Source organism: Calonectris borealis, chromosome 23, assembly GCF_964195595.1.
Source record: "Calonectris borealis chromosome 23, bCalBor7.hap1.2, whole genome shotgun sequence".
Lineage (NCBI taxonomy): Eukaryota > Metazoa > Chordata > Aves > Procellariiformes > Procellariidae > Calonectris > Calonectris borealis.
The window spans coordinates 8959869-8982238 of NC_134334.1; the positions used below are offsets into that span (position 1 = coordinate 8959869).

The following is a 22370-nucleotide window of genomic DNA, read 5'->3' on the forward strand; positions in this document are numbered from 1 at the left end:
AAACCCAAAACATTGCTAAGGTGTTCATTCAAATCATCTGCCATCTTGTAGCTCAAGTGAGGGGAAAAAAGTCTTTAGGACAACATCAAGAGTTGTCACTAAATAATTTCCTTGCCTCTGTCCTCCACCCAGCTTTCTAGTAATGAGGCTCATAAGCCTGTTCTTTAATAAAAAGATGTTCCTGCGTGGTACCAGGAACTAACCAGGATGTAACACCTCTCCCACTGGTGTGAGTACAGATGATTTACAATTCCTCTCTCCCTCCTTCTCCGGTCCCAGGAGTGCAACTGTATAACGCTTTCAGAATGTTACCTAAATACTTAAAGCGAAGAAGGTAAATGTTTGTGTATTTAGACCAGCTGTTTTTCACCACAGTTTATGAACACAGCCCAAAGCATGCTTGTGGACTCTGTACAGGTATTTTACAGAAATTCCTTCCAGCATACACAGGTGCAAAAATCCCTCGAGCAAACATACCAATCTAGTTAGGTATGTGTAACTTCAATGCCAGTTGTACTTAAAAGCACACATCTGGAACATGGTGGGATGACTCAAACTGCGAAGCAGAGTTGTGAAGTGCAAGAACTCTGCAAGGAAGGAAAACAGTATCCAAACAATGGGATCCTGAAGGCTAAAAATCTCCCAGAACCTCCCATTTTGTGCTTTCTAGTACCTTTCATTACTTAAAAAAAAAAAAAAACACGTGTCTTGCTCACATTTTCCTTACCATCCAATTGCTCTTGGCAGATGGAAACTAATGACCAAATCCCTTTTGAGAAGTCACCTGGAAACAGTTCCATTAGCCACCTAATAAGCAAGACAATGGGTCACTTTGTAACATGCCCAAACGCGTAACCGGTTCATTAACTACCAGGAAGTGCCGACTGCTTACAAATCTTTCACCCGTACCCATCCGCTCGACCAGCGTGCTCTGCAGAGACAGCCCACCGCTTCATCCACCGACAGTCTGACACATTTTAGACTCTGCCAGCTGTAATTCAAATATGGGTAGGAGGGGAAAAGACGGCAGCAGAAGTCTTGTGTTAAGTTTGCCAAAGTCTGTGCAGACTACAGATTTCATGTGACAGACTTCTTTCTTCTAATAGGCATATATCAGGTATGCTACAAGATGGCTATTGTTTGTTCACTTGCTCTGTCTTCAATTTTCCATCATTAAAACACCGTACATTTGTGAGAGCATGAGGTGAATTTCTGTAAGTGCAAGCACAGCCATGTATTGTTAGAGATAATCAGTTCAAAAATTCCAGATCGTAATAAACTGACATTTTAAAATTTAGTCTCACTCAATTTTTTAAAACATGTAAGTAATTTCTTACTAGAGATTTAAAACCTTCAGAGAACAATGTTTGAGGATAGCGCTGCATCATCAGTGTTGACTCCTAATACAAGCTTTTCCTCTCCAGTGTTCAGATTTTATGTAACCACAGAGAACCGTGGGAACCCAAGGGAAAAAATCCTCCTCCGCTGAATATCTCAGATTCAGAAGATAAGAATGTAGTTTGTACAGAGCTGCTCCAAAATGAAACACCCAAAGAAAGAAAGAAAAAAAAAAACAGATGAAAAGCAACTAATTTAGTTTTCACAACATGACAGTATGCATCATTTTTTCCTCTCTTCTTCTAAGTTTGCTCTAATCTGTGTAGTATATATCAACAATTTCAATATTGATTCTCTTTTGATTTTTCAGCTGCCCACGGGCGAGTTAAGGAAGCGACCTCAACACTGCTCTGTTTACTCTTACATCTAAACAATTTCCTTGGGAAAACATCATGGTTTTAATTTTAAAAGCACACGAACATTAAAGCAGCGAGCATCTTGGCAGTTTAGGTCTGTCTTATGAGACTTCATCTTGTACTTATCAGTCTAACCCGGAGGCAAGAATCTCATAGATGACATAATCCTGATGTCACACCCTATTGTGCAAAACCCTAGCCAGCAGTGAGATGGAAAGTCAGGTTTCCTTAGTGCTAGGATGCATAACAAATGCATCTGGATTCAATCTGCAGGGCCCTTGCTGTGAAAACCACAGTAACTATCATGCCCAAGAGAAAGCCATCACAAAGGGCTAGTAACCATTAATGAGGAACAGTGAGCTAATGGCAATAAAGTCACTTCAAAGCTTTCCATGGGTTTTTAGTTTAGGCAAACTAGGTTTACATCTAAACACAGACGGAACGCTTATATAAAGAGCTCACAGCTGCCTAATCACTCTGAGAGTTGAAAGTTGCACTGCAGGCTGCAGGAATCGAAGCTCGGCGACTGCTCCCCCGTGCACACCTATGGGCATGAGCACTGGCAGGCTCTGCTAAAACCAAAAACACTAATTACGCCTCTTACACCTGGTGCTCTCCTTTGATCTACTTGGTGGAATCGGCGCTGTTCCATGCACAAAATAGATCAAATTTGGTCAAACAGATAAATACAGCAATTGCTACAAACCTTGCGAGAATCACAGAATCATTGAGGTTGGAAAAGACCTCCAAGATCATCAAGTCCAACCGCCAACCCAACACCACCATACCCACTAAACCGTGTCCCTAAGCGCCTCATCTACACGTCTTTTAAATACCTCCAGGGATGGTGACTCCACCACTTCCCTGGGCAGCCTGTTCCAAGGCCTGACCACTCTTGCAGTAAAGAAATTTCTCCTAATGTCCAACCTAAACCTCCCTTGGCGCAACTTGAGGCCATTTCCTCTCGTCCTATCACTGTTACTTGGGAGAAGAGACCGACCCCCACCTCGCTACAACCTCCTTTCAGGTAGTTGTAGAGCAATGACGTCTCCCCTCAGCCTCCTCTTCTCCAGGCTAAACACCCCCAGTTCCCTCAGCCGCTCCCCATCAGACTTGTGCTCCAGGCCCTTCACCAGCTTCGTTGCCCTCCTCTGGACACGCTCCAGCATCTCCATGTCCTTCTGGTAGTGAGGGGCCCAGAACTGAACACAGTATTCGAGGTGCGGCCTCACCAGTGCCCAGTACAGGGGCACGATCACCTCCCTGCTCCTGCTGGCCACACTAGTTCTGATACAGGCCAGGATGCCGTTGGCCTTCTTGGCCACCTGGGCACACTGCCGGCTCATGTTCAGCTGGCTGTCAAGCAGCACCCCCAGGTCCTTTTCCTCTGGGCAGCTTTCCAGCCGCTCTTCCCCAAGCCTGCAGCTTTGCCTGGGGTTGTTGTGGCCGAAGTGCAGGACCCGGCACTTGGCCTTGTTGAACCTCATACATTGGCCTCGGCCATCGATCCAGCCTGTCCAGGTCCCTCTGCAGAGCCTTCCCACCCTCCAGCAGATCAACACTCCCGCCCAGCTTGGTGTCATCTGCAAACTTACTGAGGGAGCACTCGATCCCCTCGTCCAGATCGTTGATAAAGATATTGAACAGGATCGGCCCCAGTACTGAGCCCTGGGGAACACCGCTCGTGACCGGCCGCCAACTGGATTTAACTCCGTTGACCACAACTCTCTGGGCTCGGCCGTCCAGCCAGTTTTTTACCCAGGGAAGAGCCGCCAGCTTCTCTAGGAGAATGCTGTGGGAGAAGTGTCAAAACTGGAGAGGAACTCAGAGTATCTCATGGTCTATCAGAGCAAGTACAGAGACATATCAGACCAGGTAAAAGGAGATACAAAGGCAGGGAAGGAGAAGTTAGATGATAAACTACAGCAGCACTCTGAAAGAGTTAAAGTCTAAGGGCAGCATTAACAGAGATTTGCCATTTTTTCATACCAGACAAGTAGACAAAGGCTAATATCAGAAGTGGTTGAAGCACACAATCCAAAACAAACTAAGAAAAAAGGTAAAAACAGCTAAAAAGGGGAAAGCTATCCAGTAGCTTACAGGACATTTGAACATACTTGGCGGTTTGAGACGATGGCACAGAGTTCAGTGGCGAAGAGCCACAGAGTCAAGCCAAAATGAGACACCCCTGAAGCAAATAGAGGCTGTTCAGTGAGATTAAACACACTGATAAGAAGAAGAGTCAGCCCTGAGCGCTCTAAAAATTAAAGGGTAAGCTTGTCTGTCACTGGGACTTCACTACTGTACCTGACCAGCAGGTCAGTCCCTTCAAGCTCTCTAGCAGAAGGCTCCTGAATCTACATATTCCTGAAGGCACATGCGTACGGGAAATTACTGTACTTTCCTCCTCGAGCTGAAAAGAGAAAGGTGATGGACGTTCAGTTTAGGCAGTATCTATGCTGCAAAGAGCACTGCAAATGCTTGGTTGGCAGGGGTGCCATCCTCAGCACTGCTAACACCATCAAAAATTTGAGTGACTAACTCCATTTCAGACAGGATTCCAATCCAAATTTAATAACAAGAGGATTACACACAATGAAGACATTTTAGAGGTCAATCCTCTCCCAGACCTCTTTCCACTCCTACCAAATTCCTTGTCCAGAGCTCTAATATAACGAATTGAAAATAGATCAACATCAAAACTCAGATAGAAGCAGAAGTTCAAAAGGCTTCATGGCTTACTCTGTTGAGGTAACTCAAAACCTTAATCAATAAAAACATGTTCAGGAGCAGAATGATTAAGAGGAGCATTTTATCTTTTTTTTTTTTTTTTTTAAAGCTGTTAAAAATCAAACATACCAATAAATCCAACTCAACCCAAGAAACAAAGAGGTAAGGGATAACTTTCTAAATGTATGTCAGCTTACTAAACTGGTCCGAAGTTGCCAGAACTCATCTTGTTTGTAGAAATACTCAGATCAGCAGCATCCTTCCCCAGGGAGGTCTATTTAATCACTTCAGAAACGATTTCTTCCAGACAACAAAGAGCGATTAGATTACTTAATTAAAGCACTGATTATCTCCAACCCAAAACAACAGAACACAGAATCTAAAATAGATAGATTTATCCAGATGCCCTGGTCCTCATTATGCTTTGATTTCAATCAATCGCACACACACGTCAAGCAAAGGGCAATAAATTACAACCATGTGTTTGAAGAAATTATCTTCATGATATTGGAAGTGGAGAGCCAAGGCTCTAACTGAATGGTGTAAGATATTAGACTTCCATCTGGGAATAATAACCTACTGAACAAAAACATACCAGGGCATTAGCTTCAGGCAGTGTCTGAGTTAAACCTGGCAGCAGGAGATCAAAATTAAACAGTTGTTTTTTGGGAAAGGGACATGCATTTTGCTAAAACAGATAACCAAGAAATATGCTTGTTGTTTAACACATACAGTGGAGAGGGAATTAAAACCTAGTATAATTCCTCTTTAACCCAAAGAGACATGAACGTGCCTCCAGAAATAAAAGGTGGGCAACTCCACAGATACTTAAAGGTAGTTTGCATTAAAACAGACACTTACAGGGAACAACTCAGCACTGGTTAGGAGGCACTGAAGATTCAGCAAAGTTCTGCTGCTCAAGCTTTCATGATTTGAAGCGGCTCCACGCAATACTACAAGACTTCTCCAAACTTATTTTCACACTACAGTCACTCAGTGTGCTGGCCAATAAGCTTTTGGGGACAAAACTCAAATTTAAGACTAGTCACCAGCAAGCAAATCTGTACGGAGTATTTCACACAAATTGTTAACAAATGCATAACAGGCTGTTTCCCTCAGAACACCCACGCTAGCAGGTGCCAACCCCTTGGGAAATGGCAAGTACACGCCGATGACTCACTAAATGTAGGTGGATACTTACCACACCTGATTAGAACAGAAATCTAAAAAGGAATGGTATGTGGGCCAAATGGGACTGACACAAGGGAAAACTGAAACTATCTGAAGTCTTGGGAGAAGCCCGAGATGAACTCTCTGGGATATTATCACTTACTGTGCGTAAAGGTAAAATGTGAGAGAATCCAGAGGAAGCTTGGACCGTATGCTGAGAGCAGAGTGTCCCATGGAACAGCGCATATTCTCAAAAGTACTTATTTTTCTATAGAAAGGAAACATCTTCCTCTTCCGCTCCCCGCTGGAACGACCAGTATAAGATGTATTTTAAAGCTGGGGAGTGAAGCGAGCACCACGCAGAGCAACGTCTCCGAGACCAGTGCTTACAAGGTATTAAGATACACAACATCGTTCTAAGATGGGCAGTCCATACTGGCTAGATGACTGCAAGCACAAGATCCAGGAGTTTAGCCCAGCAAGGCTGCAAACAAAGCCACAAACTGCTTTGAAAAACCTAGCAGAAACCCTCATTATAGGAATAAAATGTCTAACAGCCCAGGAAATTCAAGCACACTGGAGCCCGGTGTTCTCTGTGAATGATTGCTTACATAAGATCATTTTTGTATGTTAACTGTTACCTCTCTACCATAAAACACAGCATAGCTGTGGTTGGAGGTGTAGTTCAAAAACATTCTCTACCCCATAGAGAGAGGGACAGAACAGCCTCTTAAGGGTCTGCTGTATGAGAACCTGATGTGTCAGTTCAGAGGCTTCTCACTCAGCACCATTTTCATCCTCTTAATCTGCAACGCAAGCCGAAAGTCTAACAGTGCAACAGCCACTGCACTTAAACTCACGTGTTTAAAAAAGGAATTTGTAATGTGAAGTATCGATCAGATTTCTGTCACCTATGAACCGTCTGGAGAGACAACCCCATCAGAGGGAACAGAGACAGTGAAAGTCTCTGCAGGTCAATTCAAGAAACTTTTTTTGCACACTGCCTACAAAATGAACACCGTTACTGGAAGGTGGACCTGTTATAAATCTTCCCATATAATAGAAACCATAATTTCCACAAAAGATACAGTACTGAAGACGGCCAGCATGCTACTTATTTTTTTGATTAATACATCAACGCTTTCAAACGAGCCTGAAATGCTTCACGATGCTGGAAAATCTCTGTTGTCACTGGCTCTGGAATTTGAAACGACACTGATAACTTTGTCCTGGAACCAATGCATCGTGTACTCCTTTCCCAGCGCTGCAAGCTGCCAAAGCAGAAGGCCAGTGACACCTTTAATTGACATCACATGGCCCAGACCTACTTCTGGCTTTACAGTGGGTACGCAGTATTGGTTTCCAGCTCTAGCAGACCATGGAAATTACATCACTGCAATTGCCATCTTGTTCCCACTACAACCTTCCCCACACTTCAGACTTCCACATGGCTTCAGCAGCTGTTACGCCAGTAATCGTTACAGTCATTCCCAACCTGATATGTTGGCAAGACCAGCAAGCAGCAGTGAGAAAAGCTGGCACTTGTCACCCCCACCTCATTTCCCCCACTCCGATCTCCAAGAAAAAATTAAGCTTCTGCTGTCAAAATACAAAATCCAATTGTCTTATTAAGGAAACTGCAGAGTCCAACTACTAGAACAAAAGCATGTTTCTATCCAAATCTCTGTTGTAGGTAAAGTACAAATCATTTCCAATTTCAAGCATGAGGAATCCTTCAAATGGTCAGGTTAAGTTTCCCTAACTTCACAAATTCTTTCCAAAAATGGCACAATTTTTACACCACTCAGCAAAATGTAAGCCATCCTTCTCCTCTCTTTCTGACACGTTTTTGAGATCATAACACGCATCAAAGCGTACTGTGCTGACAGATGCGCTTATCTAGGCTGACTACACTGCAAGCCATAATACCTCCATCATTTCTGGCTGATGACACGAGAATGAAGTCTTCGTGAGAAATCCCTCCCGTATACCCTCTAACAATGTATTACCTATAAAACTTGGACTGACAAACTGAGCGATGGAATTTGATATAATCTCGCCTTTTACTTCCATACAATATATTAAGACTACTGTCATACCACATGCTGAACAGGGTTCAGCAGATTCACCTAAGTCTGAGAGTAACCTGTACTGCGCTCTCCTTCTTGCAAATAAAACCTTTTTAAAGGAGTTATTGTACTGGCTTCACGGTCATCTGATCAGACAGGCATTTAAAAAGACAGCCTTGGTTCCACAAACCTACTCATTTTCATCTTAGTGTATGAAAAATCCTATTGGTCCTGGTCTGTTCTGCACCTGGGGAGTAACTGCAAACCTCTCTTTGCTGCATATGCAAAATTCCTTTCTTCCAGCAAGTTCAGATAGCAATAACAACTGTTACTTACAAGAGAAGTTGGATATTTATGAAAATAAGTAAAAATTTGATACCTGTAACAAAAGTGTGAAAATTACACATTTGGACAGGCTACATTTATATCAAGCCACATCTTGAATGAGTAGAACATCTAGCAAAAAAAGTACCTTTTTACCTGCTATTGTTAGCATTGTAATAGTACAGTGACACACGACGAACCGCATCTAAGGATGTGTTTTATCTCCATTTTTGGGCAACATGAAGAACCAATGAGGTTTGTTCACCTTTTTCATGGTCAATAGGCATCTCCAATAAGAAAGCATCCCGTTACTGGATAAAGCCGTAAGTTCATTTTGCTTTGCAACACACACTTGCTTTTTAGATTTAGCATTACTATTTCTATCCCATCACTGCTCAGGAGACCACAATCTGAAAGACGACAGCTAAACCTGATCACATCTCAAGACCTTGGATGTGACTGCAATGCAAGACCAGAGCAGTCCCACCTTTTAGAAAAATTGTTCAACTGACAAGTCACCCGGACAGTTTCCTATTGCTGCTTTAAAAAAGACACGCCTAACCTACATTTACCTTACACATGCTCTATTAATGCCTTTGCTTTACACCTCTTTAACAAGACAGGGCCTAAAAGAAGCATCAGAGAACGGCCCTTGCAGCAGAAGTACATTAATCCCCATACAACTGCTGCATTTCAGTATGCTAGCACCTGTCATTTCACTGGAAGATGTGAAAGTTGCTGCTATATATATAGATATTTTGAGAGAGCACAGTCTTGAGGGAATGGAAAAAGCAGATAGTCAAGATCAAAGAGAACACAGGTCATTTCAGGACAAAGACGCCATTAATCTGTTAAAGGGGGGAGGGAGGCCGGAAAGCACCTCAGCATCTGCCTTTAGCATCAGCTGACAAATTTGATCATGTTTTCGTATCGTGAAATCGCAGCGGATACGCTTCCCAACAGCAGATCAGCGGCTGCCTACCCTTCTTCCTCTGCTATACATTGGTATGCCACTCTCAGAGGCAGCTAGTGGCCTCATTTTAGACTCATCGTGTCTATCGCATGCCTGCTGAAGGAAACAAAGAAAGAGGGCTCTGTATGGTAGAACTGACATACAAGTCTCTGTACTGGTCAAAGGCATTGTTGGCTTCCACCTCCAGCTTGCGCAGGCGAGCAGATGGCATGGCACCGTCTTCCAGGGGAGGATCGTATTTGTTACTCCATGGTGACCTGCCAAAGAGACAAGGAAAATAGAGACAGTTAGACAACCGAGACAAACTCTGGAAGGTTTAAGATTAGTGGGTCTGACCTGATCCACAGATGCTGAACTTCCAAAAACCCAGAAGGTACCAAGAGCAGTCTATCTGTAAGAATTTCACCCTCAACAGCCATTTCAAAAACTGACAAAAAGGGGACACTGACTCCTCAAAGTTTACAGTGTACCTGGGGAACACTCCCCATCTCCAGGTTTTTACTATATAAATAATCATGGCTGGGTTTGAATCTGTTCCTTCTTAAATATTCAAAAATGAAGCCTTAGCTCACGTTAGATATTTAAAATTATTTTCATACATATACAAATAGATTGTGTAGTTTATTTGGGATCTGACACTATTTGAGCCAAAACTGCTGTCTACAATTAAGGTCCAAATTCTCCTCCACTTGCTTTGAAATAAACTCTACTTCCAGCATAACATTAGGAAAACGTTTGAACAGTTTGAAGGATTTAGCAGGGTTTGTAAAGCTGCAGGTTTTACTACGATTTCTGCAGGTGTGGAAGGGATTTTGTGCTCTTAATGAAAGATTTGGTATTAAAAGATTAATGGAACCCTTTGCCCATCTGCTTGAGACTTTTATAATTGCCATTCTATAAACCTGCATTCTCCTTTTCATTTCCTCTTGGAATAACCAACCTACATATATCACTGCTAGTTTAAAGAAAGGTACCCCTACCCTCTACCTACTCACTTTTCAAAATACTCCAGCCTACTAGCACTAGGTCTTAATGCAGTCCATACGTAAGGGTTTTTTCCTTAGTAGCCATTTGTTATTCATCTCTCAGAAAGGCATCTAGTTTTGACATCTGTTTAATGCAAAGCACAAAGAACAGGCTCTGCTTCGCTCTGGCTTTGCACTTTCACAACACCTCACTCCTCCCTACCACATCTGACTCAAAAGGTGAGACACCAGAAAAAGCTAAATCATTATGTCACTTCCACCCGGAGCAATGTTTTTCAGGTGGTGGTTCTCATTTTAAAACACTTGCTTAAAACTCGGTTGTTTTGGAGAAAAGTCAACAGCTACAATAGTGCTCCTTTACCTAACAACTCTCTGAAATCTGGAAAAGATTCGCACAAAAACCTCCACTGGAGCTATCTGCAGGATTCCCAAATGGCACACCTACGCCCACCAGGCAGTACACACAAAGCCAAACGACACCAAAGAAGTTCAGGCAGAGAGAGCATTGACCCTGCTACCGTGAAGTCTGCAAAAGCAAAGCCAGGGCTCGTACGCCAGGCAATGCAGAAGCGTACTGCTACCTTAGCAGCGGCATTCATTAGGATGCGCTTACTTTTTCTTTCTCTACTAAATTTTAAAAGGCAGATTCCAAAAAAATTCTGTTTTCTGTAAATTTGGAACACTTTGCTTCTCCATCATGTACGAGGAAATTGGTGAGCAGAGAACCCATGCAGAAGCCACAGTCAAGATACTTTAATTGTAAACATTAGATGTCTTTTGCAGGCTGCAGGAATGGCATTTAAGGGAAGCCTAGTAACATAGATTCTTCTAGGTAGCAGACTGTGGCATTTTCAACCCATTACAGTTGGAGCCAGCAGCAACTTCACCTAAAAAAAACCCTCATAACACAACCCCGTATTTTTTTTCTTTTTGTGGAAGAGTACTCACAACACATTTAAAAACTAAAATGAAGGCTACTTGAAGAAAGACAGACAGACAAGAACTTAAATTTCAAAAGTCAGGCCTCTAATTTCCCTAAAAGAGAATGTTGTTTGTTTCAGCTAACAGGTTTCAGTGTTGTTGGCACCAAATTCCCCATAAGGATTCCATTTAATAGAGTGATCAAACATACTTAGAGTGGAAATGTATGGACAAAGGCAGGGACCCTGAAGTCTTCTATTAAAAAAACCCAAGTTAATAAAAGCTCTGCCTTCACGATCTGGATTCCACGGCTGTTTGATATCCTCCACAAACCTTTGTTATTACAGGAGCACTCGCAGAAGTGCCTGCGAGACTATGCGCACAAAAGGCTGCTCCCACAAGCAGCAGTGCGATAATATGAAGAAACGGAAAATTATCTATTTATGAAGATCCAAGAGAGACTCCAAAAATCTACCTTCTGGTCTGATCCATGTTCGACATGGAGAAAATCAAGTCTGTCTAAATATGAGGAAGGAGTAAACTGTGATGGGTTAAGCATTAGGATATTCATTACTCTTGTGTGCTGCCCCATGAAACCGGTGGAGTCATCACCCGAATGGCCAAACATCCCGCAGCAGCTTTTTTTCAAAACTAATTCCCAGTCAAATTGTAAAGCCACTCAAAAAAAACCCTCTAAAACCTGATTCCCAGTGAGAAAGTCTCGTTACCCAGCTCCACCCTTCCTGCCGAGTAGCATGAGGCTCAGTTGTCCACAGAATGCTTTGCAATCCTTGGATTAGTATTAAAAGAAGTGCAATTAGCAACCTCTCCAATAAGAAGAAAACTGGTGTTTAGTTTGAAGTGTGCAGTAATTGGGGATGTAGCACGTTGCAGGCAGGGAAGAGTATTTCTTGGGACTTCTAATCGAGCATGTGGTTCTGAAAAATCTTTGTGGAAATATCAAAAGCTTTTAAAAGCACAGTAAACTCCTTCTAGATTTTGGCCTAATTGATTAAATTAGTGTAAGAGCCACTTCCCAGTAACAACTTCAGATTTTATGGGGTATGAATAACAGTGTCTGAACACAGGCACAGAATGGGATTAACACATGCACATGTTAGTGTCGCTTGGTTTTCAAAGGCTTTTGCTTTGTGCTGAAGGAAAGAATTTACTTCACGAAACAGAGCTGAGACCAATCAATTCCAGAAGGAAGAATCACTTCAATCCAGAACGCTTGAATCAAAAGCCTTAAAGAACAGCATTCTTTAATGCCAGCAATTAATAAATTATGCCTATTCTATACACACAAATTAAATAGCTTTTCTGAAACCCCATTACTTAATAAGTCCTGAAAATTTTGAAGTTATTTAAAAAACATAAGTCCTCTTGTTTCCTCGTAACTATTTAAATATCTTCTCAGAAAGACTGAGCAAATTTTAGAGGCAAGCATGAAACTAACCTTAAAGAAAGGGCTGCCACATGCACATTAATTAAACACGGAGGGGCGGGGGGAGCAAGTGTTGTTAGTTATTGCAGCATGTCACAATACTGTTTAACAAGCTCCTTTTCAAGTTTCCTGTGCCTCTGGTGATAGATGTTTATGTCAACAGCCTAAATAGGATGCAAGGGGACTGTAAGAAACATCACAACTTCAGTGAGAAAGCATCTCTTGAAAGACCCACAAGAAATACAGGATCTAATCCCTTCTCTTGCCTCTGCCAGACAGGATGCAGCTGCGCGAGTACATCTTGTGGAGGGCAGAAGCTATAAAACTCTATTCTAGCTACTAATTTAGAACCGATTAAATGCATGTAGCTGCTATCATAGATCTGAACAACTTATACATACAAGCTTAATGCAGAAATGCTTTTAAAAGGCACGAGGCTCTTTTGTAAAAGGTTGAACAAACTTTCAATGTTAAACTAGTTCCCTAAAGAACATGAGTGAACACTTCACCTCAGAGACCTTCTTACTTCTTGGCCCACTGCACTAAGTTATATTTAAAAAAACTCATTAAGATTTACACTCAGCCACAATCCAGATGCACTGTCAAACTTTGCATCCATAATCAGTCCCCTCCTCCTATTTCTAGGACAAAATGAATCATAGAATGGTTTGGCTTGGAAGGGACCTTAAAGATCATCTAGTTCCAAACCCCTGCCATGGGCAGGGACACCTTCTACTAGACCAGGCTGCTCAAAGCCCCATCCGACCTGGCTGGGGCATCCACAACTTCTCTGGGCAACCTGTCCCAGTGCCTCACCACCCTCATAGTGAAGAATTTCTTCCTTATATCTAATCTAAATCTACGCCCTTTCAGTTTAAAGCCATTACCCCTTGTCCTATCACTACACGCCCTTGTAAAAAGTCCCTCTCCAGCTTTCTTGTAGGCCCCCTTCAGGTACTGGAAGGCGGCAATAAGGTCTCCCCAGAGCCTTCTCTTCTCCAGGCTGAACCACCCCAACTCTCTCAGCCTTTCTTCATAGGAGAGGTGCTCCAGCCCTCTGATCACCTTCGTGGCCTCCTCTGGACTCTTTCCAACAGGTCCATGTCCTTCTTTTGCTGGGGGCCCCAGAGCTGAACGCAGTGCTCCAGGTGGGGTCTCAGCATGTTCTCAGTGTAAATCATCTACAGACAGATATGCTTTCAGTTTAGATAAGTACCTTTCCTGCAACTCAAAGCAATTGAAACCAACTAATCTAGAATCCTTTATAAGCTCACCTGCTTCTGCAATGATGGCCGGAGCCAAAGGAAAAAAAATTGTTAAAATATTTTCTGGAATTCCATTTTGAAATAGAATTCTTGAAACCTTCTGGCCAGATGAATGTAAAACACTACTGCAAATCTGCACAAAGCAAAGCTAGATTCTTACTGTAGATCAGTTCCAATTGTTAGCACTAAACATGTAAGCTATTACACTGAAGCTACAAGGAGAGCCAGAGGTGTAATCTGTATAATCATAACCAGAAGCAGCAGAACGGCTGAGCTGTTAACTCAGGACAGAAGATGAATGGTGGTCATTACTTCACAGCCTAGCACCCTTCGTTAAGAGTCAAGAATAAAAGCTAAGTGATGCAATATTCACAAAGGTTTCTGGACTATAAGCTTTGTGATTCTTAATTAAATATTTGGAACTATGCTACTGTCACTACAGCCATTAAGAAAAGTCGGGCAATGCAAAAAAGGAGGGGAGGGGGGAAATCGCTCAACAAATAGTTGAGCGATTACAGGCACTCAACTGTAATCATCCTAATGGCAAGGTATAGAATAAAAACATTAAAAGAAAGACTACGTTCTAAGTGGCAGCCAAAATACTGAAAACTCATTGTACCATTCCGGTATTACAGCCCCTTCTACTTCAAAATTCATAATATTATAATTACGTACAGCTTATATTTCATTGTTTTTGTCTACAGTCCTCAGAGTAAATTAGCTGTTTTAGTAGGGAGGGATTCCTTTTCTTTGCTAAAAACTTGGGCCAAGATTTTCATACAGAACTAATGACATTGCATGTCCAAACTCAGACTCAATCCCTTGCAAAACATGAGTGACAGAGCCTTTCCCAGCTGGCAAGTGCACCCTGTTTTGTAGAAGCAGAAGATGATTTTGTCTAAACTGACTGCTTGCATCATCTCTTTTCTGTTGTTACCCATTCCAAAGATTTTACAACCTTGCAACAGTAGATGGTTTAATTTCATACCAAGGCCATCACAGTCATTTCTTCTAGAGATCTGACTGGTTTTAATTCCCTAAGATATAACTATACTACAGAAAGCCTAAGAGAAATATGTTAATCACCCCTTTAACAAGGCAACAACATCACATTTTAGGCTTCAGTGAATGACTGCAAATCACAGTCAAAAAAACGTGCAGAAACACTATGATTTCTAGGATAAACACATCTTGTTCTGGAGACAGACAATGGGGACTGTACCGGGTTTGTGTGGCAAGGTTTTGGTAGCGCGGAGGCTACAGGGGTGGCTTCCGTGAGAAGCTGCTAGAAGCCTCCCCTGTGTCCAAGAGAGCCAATGCCAGCTGGCTCCAAGATGGACCCGCCGCTGGCCAAGGCTGAGCCCATCAGCGATGGTGGTAGCCCCTCTGGGATAACATTTAAGAAGCGGGGGGGAAACTGCATAAAAGCAACTGCAGCCGGAGAGAGGAGTGAGAATATGTGAGCGAAACAGCCCTGCAGACACCAAGGTCGGTGAAGAAGGAGGGGAGGACGTGCTCCAGGCGCCCGAGCAGAGCTTCCCCTGCAGCCCGCGGTGAAGACCGTGGTGAGGCAGGCTGTCCCCCTGCAGCCCGTGGAGGCTAATGGTGGAGCAGATATCCCCCTGCAGCCCGTGGAGGTTAATGGTGGAGCAGATATCCCCCTGCAGCCCGTGGAGGTTAATGGTGGAGCAGATACCCACCTACAGCCCATGGAGGGCTAATGGTGGAGCAGATATCCCCCTGCAGCCCGTGGAGGTTAATGGTGGAGCAGATATCCCCCTGCAGCCCGTGGAGGTTAATGGTGGAGCAGATATCCCCCTGCAGCCCGTGGAGGTTAATGGTGGAGCAGATACCCACCTACAGCCCATGGAGGGCTAATGGTGGAGCAGATATCCCCCTGCAGCCCGTGGAGGTTAATGGTGGAGCAGATATCCCCCTGCAGCCCGTGGAGGTTAATGGTGGAGCAGATACCCACCTACAGCCCATGGAGGGCTAATGGTGGAGCAGATATCCCCCTGCAGCCCGTGGATGCCTAAAGCAGGCTGTGACCCTGTGGGAAGCCCGCGCTGGAGCAGGCTCCTGGCAGGATCTGTGGCCCCGTGGAGAGAGGAGCCCACGCTGGAGCAGCCTGTTCCTGAAGGATTACACCCCGTGGAAGGGACCCACGCTGGAGCAGTTCATGAAGAACTGTAGCCCGTGGGAAGGACTCACGTTGGAGAAGTCGGAGGACTGTCTCCTGTGGGAAGGACCCCACGCTGGAGCAGGGGAAGAGTGTGAGGAGTCCTCCTCCTGAGGAGGAAGGAGTGGCAGAAACAACATGTGATGAAGTGACCGCAACCCCCATTCTCCATCCCCCTGCGCCGCTGCCGGGGAGGAGGGAGAGAATTCAGGAGTAAAGTTGAGCCCAGGAAGAAGGGAGGGGTGGGGGAAAAGTGTTTTAAGATTTAGTTTTTATTTGTCATTATCCTACTCTGATTTGACTGGTAATAAATTAAACTAATTTCCCCAAGTTGAGTCTGTTTTGCCCATGACGGTAATTGCAGAGTGATCTCCCTGTCCTTGTCTCGACCCACGAGCCTTCTGTTGTATTTTCCTGTCGAGGAGGGGGGAGACAGAGCGGCTTTGGTGGGCATCTGGTGTCCAGCCAGGGTCAACCCACCACAGGGACCTGCCTCGCAGAGGTCATCAGATTAGCAGCCATACAACCACGTTATTTGAAACTGAAGCACTCTTCAGTGGTCTGGAGATGAAGATGTTTATGTCCTCCTGCATTACAAAAAGACTAAGAACAACTTCCGTAGTCAATGTCTTACTAAAGAGAAGAGGATTTGAAACAGTCCCAGCTTCATCGCCAAGAAGAGTTTAATATTATTAAATTTCTTTTTTTGGCTAAAAGTAAGAGGGAGAAGGGACTGCAATACTTGTACGTAGCTCTCATGTACAAAGTAAATGAGTTAGTTCCTTGCTTTGGTTATGAACTCACCTATATGAGTCTCCATCTCTGTTGTAGTCACACAATAGATAGTCTTTTCCTACCACCTTATCTCGTGCAATCTTCAATGGCTGATCGACAGAGGAGAGGAGATCTTCACAGAGGCTTGGGACCTGATGGTTTGGAGAAAAACAATGGGGAGGGAAGAGAGGGTAACACATTAAGGTTAAAAGAGACTGACATCCCTAAGAACAGATTTTGTTATTAATAGTCCACATCTGTCCCAAAGGCAGAAACCCTTTAAAAAAAAAAAAGGCAAGCTGCACTTAAGTTACAACACAATCCCATGCTCCCACCTCCAATAATTTCAGATTTAATTACCTAACCACTAGTGTGGTCCAGTACACTTAAATATATACATTCTCAATGTTAACTTCTTGCCAAAGACGGCCAGTAAAGTGATTGTCGAGGACTGATGAATAAAGGTAAATATTTATAATGGAGTGGAAACGATGGAGCTGCTAGAAGAATACGCCATCCATACGTTAGAGTGTATTTTTCACAAGCTCCCACTCTGGGTAGAGTTTAGAATAGTTTCCAGGCAGTTGGCCAAACATTACCATGTTGGCTAATAAAAATACGCATGTGTCTGTGTACGTGCACATATAAAATCAAACACATCTCCTACACAGGTAGCTTTTAATGGATTCATAATCCCAGCTGTCTCCCTGCACTTCATGTGGAGAATGACTACAAGATCTGCTTTTAACGTGGCAGAGAGGCTTTGATGTACTGCAAAGAGATGAGATGACATTTTGCAGCCTGAAGCTAGCGTGGATGCAAGCACAAGCAAATCAAGCAAATTCCATCCCACGGTCTCTTGTGCTGGGGCTGACAGCAGCCCCGTTAGCAATATCAATATTCCTATACTGTAGGCTTCGGCAGCTTCCTCCAGGAACTCCATCTCCCTGTAGACACTTCAGGGCACATGCAGCAGTGTGCCCCAATCCATCTGAGGGACGATCAACAAATCGTTCCTGGAGCTATTATTAAACAATTAGTGTACTGCATGTTTCCCTTGGGAAAAGCATTCCAGATTTCCCCCCTAAGGGAAAGGGACTAAAGTAAAACACCCTTTCCCAACAGAAAGTTGGGAACACAACAGGATATAGGACAACTGGTAAGCTCTTGAATATATTGGTGACAGCACACTAATACAGAAGATAAAATAAATAACCAATGTGAAGTCTCTTCTATATTATAGAGATGAAAACCTGATTGAGAACATGAAGACAAAAGGCAATCCAGGGTAAAATTAATCATCAAGTGATGAATTCACAACTCATAAGAAATGAAAAAGGGAGGAAGAAATAAAGAAAATATGGAAATGTGCTTTCTTCTCTTCAAGCCATTGATTCAATGAACTGGTTGGTATGATTTCAAAGGAAAGAAGCCTAGAGGAGAAAAAACAAATTAGGGGTGCAACAGCTCCCGAAAGCATAAGCGCAAATTATTTTAATGCACTAGATGTGACATAAGAGATCAAACTACCTGAAACGAAAACGTTCCTAATCCCAAGTACAAGGCAATAACATACAGATGATATTAAGTCAAAATAAGCAGGGACAAATATAAAACAACTTGACTGCAAAAGACCAAAAAACCCAGAAAGGCCAAAGGACAAAACAAGATGTGGCTAGCAAGAGACACAACACCTAACCCACACAATCCCCCTGTAAACACACGAAAAATAAGAGGAAAACCAAGAAATGGTTGGTAAAGTTACTGACAGTGCTGAAATAGCTAAAACATTAGTTTGAGGTTTTTTACTTTGGTCTATACACACTGTAATGTGGTAACGAGTGGTAACTGAAGAGCCAGATTAAAGAGCAGGGCGAGTAAGCATTTATATAAAGTTAGATGCTTCTCATTGGCGTTCCTCATTTGATACTTGGAGACCTGGCTGAAGCAACCTCAAAACCCTTTCGCAGTCACTGAGTAAACAGTGGACAGGAAGCCAGCAGCTTTTAGGAAAATCTTTACTTTTTCTGAAAACAGACAACTCTAATCTTCCACGGAGCTGATACAAATCAGCAGTGTCGTGGCCCAGGTTAAGTGAAATGATGTATCTGTGTTCATGAGCCCATCTGGTTCCACTTTGTCTCTTCCTTCGCTTCTCCATTAGCTGTTAATTTTAGGCTGACTCTTCAGGCAGAGAGCAACTTGAGATGACTGCTTCAGTTTCGGATGCACACACAACAAGACCCAAAGCACCTCATCATTAAGAGCTATGCTCCGTGTTGCTCCTAAGAGTGACCAGCTGAATATATTCCTTCTCGGCTGCTCCTTGGCCAGCTGCCCATCAGCACAGAGATAAGCGTCTAGGAATGGACTCCTCGCTCTGACGTGCGTTTAGAATGAGTTATAGTGATGAAAACACAATTCAGAGAAAAGTGGCGTTTTTCCCAGACACTGTTTCTATTGAATTTCTTTGGGAAAGGCCCTATGCTACACGTGCGGTAAGAGAGCAAGAGAGGTCTCGCTGTACAAATCTTCAAACTCAAATATACATACAAAGCATTTTCAAAAGAAATCCCAAACTCAAGACGGAGAAAATTCGCCTGCAGAAAAGCTCCTAATAACCACCTGAATTTAAGACCCTTACAAAAAGCCACACAAATAACTCTTAAATTTAACTTTCTTTTAAAAATAGCACATGCCTAGCATGATGTTTCCGTACTGCTCAGTGCGAGAGCTCAATCTCTTGTTGGCTAGAAGGAACGCTTAACACATTGTTTTTAAGATGCAATCTATTTAATCTCCATGTAGTAATGGTGAACTAAACTTATCTCTGGATGATTTGGTAACACGGATATTCATAAGCATGGTCACTTTTCCAATTTCTAAGAGCTGTGGCTAGTCGTACAGCCATAACAGTGAATGCATTATATCATATACTTATTAGAATATACAATATTATAATACTCTATTGTAATAGCATGCTATATACCCATTGTCTCTTTGCTACAGACACTCTACAGGACTATGGCAATACGCTCTTTTCTCTTTCTCCTTTCAGAATAAAACAGGGAAGAAAACCTAATCATCTACTTCGGAAGTATTAGAAATTTTCAACAGTGTTTATAAAAAGAATAGAGATTTTCCAGCTGATGGAACTACTCATGTAATTCTAATTATTGGAAAAACATCCAAGTGTGGCACAGTTAACCCAAGAGAATAATTTTTGTATCATTTATTACATCAACTTTCAACAGCTGCTGTACTTCCTTTCTAAGAATGAATTTACAAGATTTATGCATACTGGTCTTCCCCTTCTATGTTACAAAGCTGCTCACAAGGCAAATGCAGTAATTTGAACAAGGTAATTTGCAACTTTAAACGCTTCAGCTACATGTTCATGAGACTGATTCCTTCTGAATTTAGGTCCTTTGCATTTTAGAATGTGCAATGATATTTGACACAGCCAGACTAAGCTAGCTGCTGCAATGTAAGCACTGAGCAATTATTTTACACTATGCATGTACCGTTCCTTAAATTCTTCTCTGTGTCAAGTATTGAACCTTCCTAAAGCATTTTTGTGCACATTCAAACTCTTGCAGAATTCATTTTATATTTAGCAAGAAAACATCAAAATCTTCTGATCCCAGCAAAGGCAACTCTGCTTAGAAGATGTCGTGGTTTAACCCCAGCCGGCAACTCAGCCCCACCCAGCCGCTCACTGCTCCCCCCCGGTGGGATGGGGGAGAGAATCGGAAGAATAAAAGTGAGAGAACTCGTGGGTTGAGATAAAGACAGTTTAATAGGTAAAGCAAAAGCCACACACGCCAGCAAAGCAAAATAAGGAATTTGTTCACCACTTCCCATCGGCAGGCGGGTGTTCAGCCATCCCCAGGACAGCGGGGCTCCATCACACGTAACGGTGACTTGGGAAGACAAACGCCATCGCTCCAAACATCCCCCCCTTCCTTCTTCGTCCCCCAGCTTTATACGCTGAGCATGACATCATATGGTATAGAATACCCCTTGGTCAGTTGGGGTCAGCTGTCCCGGCCGTGTCCCCTCCCAACTCCTTGTGCACCCCCAGCCTGCTCGCTGGTGGGGTGGGGTGAGGAGCAGAAGAGGCCTTGACTGTGTGTAAGCACTGCTCAGCAGTAGTGAAAACATCCCTGGGTTATCAGCACTGTCTTCAGCACAAATCCAAAACATAGTCTCATACGAGCTACTCTGGAGAAAATTAACTCTATCCCAGCCAGAAGCAGCACAGAAGACCAACAGATCCTCTAAGTTTTCAGCCTGAAACAGTGGATTTGCGTTGTTAATTGTTCTTATTAGCTTGTTCTACATTAACTGAAAAGCCAAAACGCACTTAGGTGCCTGAATGAACGTCTCCAACAGTCATTATATAGGGAACTTCGACTTAAATTTAGGAATGCAAGAATTAACCCTCTCCCCAGGCCAAATACGGAAATGCCAAAGCAGGGATTTTGTTCAATTCATCACTGCACTATAAATAAGTGTCACTGTGATGAAAGCATTGAGGCCTTGAGGATTATTTTATAAGCAGACTGGGCTCCCATCTTTATTTTGTCACAAGTTTTTCCATTCTAAGCAGTGGAAGGTCAAATGTAGAGTACAATTTTAACCTTCTATCTTTAGCTAAAGGCCATCATTAATTTAATTTGGTCCACAGCATACTCTGGAGCCTAATGCACCCATGTTTCCACAAATAAGCACTCAATCATCTATTATGGTGGTTGTATGTATAGTCATGGAGCAAGACCACCCTCAATGTAAATTAGAAAAGAAAAAAAGAGAGGAATCTCAGGGGGTCCAGACTCAGCTGTGCAGCCTGGAACTGAACAGCAGCATCATTCAGAAGCACATACCATGCAAGAGGGCACTGTGTTTGTGGGATTTTTTTTTTCCAAGGAGATATACAATGAATGTGTAGTACAGAGGAAAGAAAAACTGAATGAAAAGTGAGTTAAGCATACTCTCCTGCATGTTGAACAAGGATTCTGTTGTCTTGTGTAACAGGATTCTCCATCAGAGCAAGGCAGGTATGTGGACAGTGTTTTAATTAAGTCAACTGCTCTGCTATCAAGACAAATAATCACTTGTGCCAAAGTCGAAACCATACACTTTTTGGAGTAGCTAACCTAAAAATCATTCCTTCTTGACTCACTTTCTGGTAAAGGAATTTCTTATCAACTAAACAATTGTTTCCGAATTATTTTTTTAAATATGATTAAACAAACATTTAAAAAAGGTTAGAGGAAATAAGAAAAGTACTTCAGCTCTTCATGTCTTCATGCACTCTCCATCCTTGTTTTGATCATGCTGGCTGAATTGCATCAAATTCTGCACCTTACCTATTCAGGACAGTTCATATTTTGGCTTACTAGCCATACAACTTGAGTACACTAAGGTTGTTATTTTTTCTACAGCCTTGACTGAAATGAATCATGTTTACAATTGAAACAGCAATATTGTTAGTGTAAGGTTCTGTGCTTGGAAATAGTCTTTTTCCATGTTTATTCAGAGGTCAGCATGTACTGACCTCCACAGGAACCTTACATACTGGAAAACTATGCTAAATGCAGCAAAATTAAAGGTGAAACATTTTTTCCTTAAAGAACCAGAAGGAAGACAAAGCGAGCTTCAAAAGATTAGCAAAGGCAGCATTCGGATCCATTTGTCTTTTGAATTTGTGTCTGCAACATGCAGGTATCTGAATACACACGTGACTAGAGCAGTTTTTAATTAAAAGCCACATCC

At 42.7% G+C, this 22370-nt stretch overlaps 1 protein-coding gene across 2 annotated transcripts in view; it reads right to left on the bottom strand.

The window, feature by feature from the left end:
* Nucleotides 1-22370, bottom strand: part of CAPZB (capping actin protein of muscle Z-line subunit beta) — a 65014-nt gene that overhangs the window by 18688 nt on the left and 23956 nt on the right. For both annotated transcript variants that reach the window (XM_075172597.1, XM_075172598.1), the window contains 2 exons: nucleotides 16623-16744; nucleotides 9164-9277 (listed from right to left, as the gene is read on the bottom strand). In XM_075172597.1, the coding sequence (XP_075028698.1) occupies nucleotides 9164-9277; nucleotides 16623-16744 (236 nt within the window). The remainder of the gene's footprint in view (nucleotides 1-9163; nucleotides 9278-16622; nucleotides 16745-22370) is intronic.